The 6976-nt window shown below is 26.2% G+C and overlaps 3 protein-coding genes across 5 annotated transcripts in view; 2 read left to right on the top strand and 1 right to left on the bottom strand.

Annotated features, from left to right (window-relative positions):
• Positions 1-55: 55 nt before the first annotated feature.
• Positions 56-2702, bottom strand: LOC107994328 (FGGY carbohydrate kinase domain-containing protein). Its single transcript, XM_017051168.3, has 10 exons — positions 2520-2702; positions 2345-2456; positions 2039-2276; positions 1833-1960; positions 1457-1639; positions 1166-1373; positions 962-1112; positions 805-879; positions 460-737; positions 56-387 (listed from the first exon to the last, which is right to left on the bottom strand). The coding sequence occupies exons 1-10, from the start codon at positions 2700-2702 to the stop codon at positions 300-302; spliced, it is 1644 nt and encodes a 547-aa protein (XP_016906657.1). The 3' UTR covers positions 56-299.
• A 523-nt stretch (positions 2703-3225) lies between these two features.
• On the top strand, positions 3226-4424 carry LOC107994330 (ribonuclease P/MRP protein subunit POP5). The gene is made up of 4 exons (XM_017051169.3): positions 3226-3576; positions 3741-3886; positions 3986-4155; positions 4226-4424. Exons 1-4 carry the CDS (start codon positions 3557-3559, stop codon positions 4340-4342), a joined length of 453 nt encoding a protein of 150 aa, XP_016906658.1. The 5' UTR covers positions 3226-3556; the 3' UTR covers positions 4343-4424.
• Positions 4425-4669: 245 nt separating this feature from the next.
• LOC107994418 (uncharacterized) overlaps positions 4670-6976 on the top strand; it is a 28595-nt gene continuing 26288 nt past the window's right edge. For 2 of the 3 annotated variants that reach the window (XM_062075045.1, XM_062075047.1), the window contains exon 1: positions 4713-5093. In XM_062075045.1, coding sequence (XP_061931029.1) covers positions 5085-5093 — 9 coding nt within the window. In that variant the 5' untranslated portion in view covers positions 4713-5084. Of the gene's footprint in view, positions 5094-6976 lie in introns of all 3 variants that reach the window. The other variant, XM_017051330.3, reaches the window with a different exon arrangement.

Below are 6976 nucleotides of genomic sequence, written 5' to 3'. Positions count from 1 at the left end.
CGTTTAAATCTATCATTTATCATTTATCATTTAAGGTAAGAAAATTCTACAAATGTTTCCATATATATCTTTATTTACAACAAATAAAGATAAAAAATAAAATAGATAACAAAAATATATTTCAACATAGTAATATATATAAAATATTATTAATTAATAAAAAATTTGTATAAGAAATATTATATTTTTTTTATATTATTTGCTAATTATGAGATTCTATAAGAGATTTTTTTAAGTATAATTCCTCATTTTATTCACCATAGTGTTAATAAGTACAAATGCAGCACCTATGATAATAATTATAAAAATTCTTCGCTCATAATTTCTCTATAATCATTTTGATCTTGCACCATCTTTCGAAAAACTCGATATTTTTGAAGATGATACCTTTAAGAAAAATAGTACATATATTATAAATCAAAAATAATTTAAACAATTTTTTTGAGCAGATTTGCTTACTTATAGCATTTGCTTCTAGGTTTAACCATGGTTGCAGATCCTCCCATTGCTTTAATAGCATCATACATTGTATTAAATTTTTTAGCTGCATAAGATCCAAGAATTGCAGCCCCTATTAGTACTGATTCTTTTTCAATAGGACATAATACAGGTAAATCTAATACATCCGCTTGTATTTGTATAAATAATGGATTTTGACTTAGACCTCCACAAACTAATAAAGTATCTATTTTATGACCAGCAGCTTCTAATGTTTCCAAAATATATTTTGTACCATACTATCAAAAAATTTTAAATGTATTTTTTGTCATAAAAAAAATATAAAGAAATTAAATATATTCATACCGTTAAAGCTTGGACTGTTGCCAAATACAATAGTGCCAAATTTTCTTGATCAACTGATAAAGAGAGTCCTGATATCTATATAATATTCAATTAAAAAATTTAATTTATTTATTTTATAATAATCGAGTCAGTAAAAAGAATATAATAATATTATTACCATTCCCTTAAGTGTTGGATCAGCCAAAGGTGATCGATTACCATGAAAATCAGGCCATACATGAATATCTTTTGTTAAATATGAGATATTTTTTAAGCCTTTTTGATCAGACATCGTTTGTAATAATTCAGATAAATATTGCTGTATATGTCTAAAAAAAATAATAATAAAATTTATGAATCTATATAATTTATTTTAACTTACTTATTTCCGCTTAAACTTTTCAAAATTCCTGGTGTCGCGGGATGAGTATCAATTATGTGATCAAGTAATTTTCCAGTTACACTTTGTCCTCCTTCACTCAACCATAATCCTGGAACCATGGCACTAAAATATGGGCCCCAAACACCACTAACAAAAAATTTCTTCTCATTAACTATCATATGGCAAGTTGATGTGCCACAAATTAACGCTGTAAATTACATTTATTAATTATAAAAATCGAAATGACAAAAATAATAAAGTATACAATAGAAATATTTTTTATAGATATACCTAATCTACTTTGTAAGTTATAAGACATGGCAGGTACAGAACAGCCTATCATACCAAGTCCTCCTGCATGTGCATCAATAAGAGAAGTTCCCACAGCTGTTCCTTTTAGAAGACCCAATTCAGATGCAGCTTTTGTTGATAATCCTTGGTTAACCGGATCGCCCGGAGCCCTCACATCATTACCTTCGTATTAATATTTCTCTTTGTTAAAATAAAGTAATACTTTCATATTATCTGTCTGAACATAAAAGAGATTTGTTAACTTGTTAACTCAAAAACTACATATGATTCAAACGAAATAATTTCCGTTTTGTAATTAATTTAAATTTACCTAAATAGAAACAATTCCGATTATTATATAGATTAATAATAATACCTATTTTTCTCCAGTTATCTTTCTTAAGATCTTTTAAATGAATTTGTTCAAAGAATTCATCATTCCATTTATTGTTACCATCAGGACCAGCACTATAATTCCATTTACACACTAAAGAACATAAAGATCTGAAATCAAATTAAAAAGTTATACTACAATATTTATGTTTTATATTAAAAATAAATTTTATATAATAATATTATTACCTTGATTCAGAACCTGTTGCTTTCCATGTTAGGAAATCAGGCAGATCAAATAGCAAGGCTGCACGATTCCAAGATGAAGATAAATTTTTTTTTAGCCATAACATTTTAGGAGTTTGCATTTCTAATGATATTTTTCCACCTACATACTGAAGCATATCATGACCTTGAGCATTTATAAAATCAGCTTCTTCTTGTGCTCTATGATCCATCCATAATATAACATTTTGTTTATCTTCTCCTATAAAAATAAAAATTTAAACAATGAATAGATATTTTTATTTAATTTTGAAAAATTTTGAAAAATACCTGTTGGACTAACTGTAACTGGTGATCCTGTTTTATCAATTGCAACCAATGAACATGTAGCATCAAAACCAATACCTTTTACATTATCTGCAGAAATATCAGCCACAACTGACTGGAATTAAAAAAGTTATATGTAATTTATTATTAATATAAAATGATTAAATTTGTTTTATACCTTTACTACATGGCAAACTGCACTCCAAATATTATCAGATGACTGTTCATAAAAATTAGGAGCAGGGTGAAAAATTTCAAGTGGGCATGTTGCCAATTTTATTATCTTCCCTTTAGAGGATACCAAAGCAGCTCGAGCACTTCCTGTTCCTACATCAACACCCACAAAGTAATCCATGTCCATATTTCTTAGAATAGATCCGTAAGTTTTATATCTTTCACTAAGAGAATTCAAGTGAATGCTTTACTTCAACTAGAATCATTGTGAGCTGCAAATATGAGTAAGTAATAGTTATTATCAGTAAAACTTTATGTAATCATGGGCTTTACTTTAATCTTACATGACCCTGAGATAACTCTTTCAGCAATAAGAAACAGTTAAGTAATAATAACACCAATAATAACTTGTTGCTATATAACTCTTTTATACATAAAATAAAAAAACATAATATACAAAAAGGAAATTATTATCAATGGAATTATTCCAAATAAACAACTTATAATTAAATTTAAAAATATAGAATATAAAAACATTGAAAACAAAATATAACAATGTTACGTAAGTAGAATGGCATAGTATACGTAGATCCATATATGGAAACTATGTATAAAAAATTCTAAGTGCGTATCGTAATTAATTCTACTACTTTGTATTGTGATCTTTTTATATTCTTCGAGTGTTTTACATAAGTTCTATTAAAGTTAATTATTAAATAAGTAATACTATTGAACGAAATAATAATATATTTAAAAAAAACGAAATATTATATTGTTAAAAAATAGTAATAAAAATATAGTATATATTGCATACACGTGCGATTAGTTTGACAGCGACCTAGCAATACCTTAAGTATTGAGTAATAAAAAGTAATACACGTGGTAAAGCTTTGATATCACAAATTGTTCAAATCATACAGTTTTTCAATTATTTATTATTAAGTGATATAAACTTATAAATTATATATATAATTAATATTTTTTTTTCTTAAGTAATTTTTTTAGAGAACTACATACTTTAACTCATTACATAACCTAAACATGGTTCGGTTCAAAAACAGGTAGCAATATTATATATTTTAAATATATTTGCGTTTATTTATCTATTTTAGATAATCAATAATATATTTTTTATGCTTTCGTTATAATTTTCAAGCATCATATTTATAAAAATATAATCGAAATATAATGTAATTAAAAAGTATTTAAAATATTATATTTTTAGATATATAACATTTAAAATAACTCTTGGTGATAAATCTAATAAGCCTTTACAATTAAAAATTACAACTTTACATGTTGCTATTCAACAGAAAGTACAGCAATTGTATGGTGATTTTGGTGTTGCTGCGATAAAAGCTGGTTTTACTGGTAATATAAAAATTATAGTTTCATTAGTTATAATTTCAAAATAACAAAAAAATTGAAAATTTTAAATAAATATCTGATTTTATTTTATAATTTTTTTAGCAAAGTATTGTAATATACATACAAAAATAGCATTAGTAAAAACCCGTCATGGTCCTCATAAATTTTTATTGAAAGCCATCCCTCTTATAAATGATATTGCAGGACGTTTAGTATCAATAGAAATACTTTATGTGGGTGCAACATTAAAACACTGTTTTCTTTTTATTAAAGTAAGTAAATTTTTTTTAGATTATATGTATAGCAATATTGACAAATATATTTTGAAATTAAATATTTCAGAAATATCAACAACAAGAATTAGAACGAGTATGGAATACTCTTAAAACTGAAAGAGAACGAAAAAACATGGAAAACGCTTTAATGACGTTAACTCCTGTCATGAAAGAGTTGGGATAAAATTTATAAATTAGATATATAATAAGATATGTTTTTAAATTAAGTATTTAAATTAATAAATAAATATAAAAATTAAAGAAAATAATTTTTCAAATTTATTATTATTATTATTGCTAATTTATTATTATTCATATAAATAATTTTAATTTGCTTATATTAATTTGGAGTTAACATTTCCATACGTTCCGCTGTTTAAGATAAAACGCGCGAACATTTCAAATTTTCAACCACCTATTTGTACATTCCACTGTTCCGATAAATCCTAGTAACGTAGTTACCAGTCGATAGAGGGTGCATGTAGGGGTCGTTGCTGGTTGTCGCTAGTTGTCGCTGGCTGTTGCTGATGTGTTGAACGTTCCTGTTATACAGGCAAAGTGACGGTGGCCCGTGTGAATATAGTTGGCAGTCTATCCGCGGAGGTGCTCTCAAAGTGGTGCGATAGTATAGTTCAGTATGTGCGGACAGAAGTTGTAAGTCGTTTCACGAAGTTATTTCGTGAAATGTACACCGATTTCTAACGAACGAAAAACGAATATATACGCTACATTCTCTTTTCAACGATTCTTCAGTTTGTTCAAAAAAACGTTTAAACGTAAAAATTAGAACGAAAAATCAACCGGCACGCCTCAACGTAACCGGCTAATCGTCAATTCGTAAATAAATGTGCTACGCATCAAAATCGACAAAGAAGATTCAACTAGAGTATTAACTCCTCTCTTCTTTTTGAGGATCTAACATTTATATGCTTAAGGTAAGAAAGAGGCAGTGTCCTTCTTGTATAGGTTATCGATTTCGTTTCCGCGCTGTTCAAGGGGATGCACTCGAAATTTTCAATGTTTGATGCAAATTTATCCTGTTCTCCTCCCTTTGTTTGTGTTTTTAATTAGCTATCGGATTCCATTAAAAAAAATATATATATTTTTTTATTCGAAAGATCGATTTATAAAATCAGTAATGTCGCACCCTTTATGAACAAATGTCATCTTTTATGAAATATATCAAATATCGAATATCGAAATGGTAGTAATTTTTATTTTGCACTTAATAATCCATTTAAACATGTATCGTTTATTCCAACATATTGGCAATAGCGATTGAACATCTAAATTTTCTTTTTCAAATATTCAATACATTCAAAATATAATCATACCAATAAAACATTTTATTAAATTTATTTTTTATATAATTTCTAAAATTCATTTTTGATTTCCAATTATTCGATTATCGAATGAATATAATGTAATTAAAAAAAATATAATAGCAAATTAATGATTGAAATTTGAAACGAAGCTGTAACAATACAGAAATAGCGAGCTGCTCGATTTCTCGACTAATTTATTTGGAAATAGTTGCGCAGACTCTCGGAAGCTGTGCGAGCAGATGTCATTCCCGCTCTTAAGTATAGTCGGCCGAGACCTTTTTTTTTCATTCTGTATATCATGCTCCCCAAATTACAATACGCTTCGTCAGAAATAATATTGCGGGTATATTGTTGAATCGAATTATTTTCACAGGGATAACGTAATAACGAAAAGAATATAAATCTATAAGACTACTTCTATGTTTCATGTATTATTAAAAAGGAGTCTTTTCACTCGATTAGTTCTCATATTTGAAAGCATTATCGATTTATCACTTAAATATTTGTCATATGTCCACACATCTACATTGATTAGTTACAATGTTTTTCGTATTTTTAAATTTATCCACTTTTAAACTCACATACGGTAAAGTGACAAGGACGTGTCTATTTTATGTATATGGACGATTCCAAATAGGTACTTATATATTATAAATAAAAATTTAATACAATATCTATGCAATATTTTTTTTTAAATTTGTGTCATGTTCATTTATAAATTACAAATATGACAATCTTTAATTTTGGCAATTTTTTTTATTAAATTTATCAATAAATATATCTAATATTTTTTAAATAAATTAAATAATATTGTTTATGTATTTCCATACTTTATAATTCAGGAGATTATCTTTTTAATATTTTCATATTATTTCATTGTAGTATAAAAATTATAAATATGAATTAGATATTTTTGTAGTTACATATATACTACAATAATTTATTTAATGAAAATAATTATATTAAAATCATATTTTTTCTAAACAGATGTTACTCGTATAAAGGTGGAATATGTTTGAACAGGAATAATTTTATGATCTTTATGGTGACTATTCATTAAGTTTACACAGTAAAATGTGTTAGTCTGCGGAAAGAGTAGATAAGCTTGTGTAATCGTTAGCGATAGTGGCCTCTGAAACGACTTAATATAAGCGGTGCTTTTCGTTTATATAAAATTTTTATATTAAATGTATAATCTTTTTTTTTTATATAATTTAATTTTGTTATGAAAAATACATAATTTTTTATAAAATATTTTTTATATGTTAAATAATATTTAAAAGATTGATAATTATCAATCAAGAAGATATTCGATGTTTGAAAATTTCTGTCTATTTGTTCCTAATAAGAAGTTACATGATCTTAGAATATTTAATATACTTTTTCGCTATTTATTATATAAACTACTGGTCTTTCGTAATGTACTGCAAGTAGGGCATAAGGATGACCATTACGTAATCCTCATGAAAGCGAAGTTATTTGCAGATTATATC

This window comes from Apis cerana, linkage group LG5 (assembly GCF_029169275.1).
Source record: "Apis cerana isolate GH-2021 linkage group LG5, AcerK_1.0, whole genome shotgun sequence".
In the NCBI taxonomy this organism is placed as follows: Eukaryota; Metazoa; Arthropoda; class Insecta; order Hymenoptera; family Apidae; genus Apis; species Apis cerana.
This window is presented reverse-complemented; position numbering and strand designations above follow the sequence as displayed.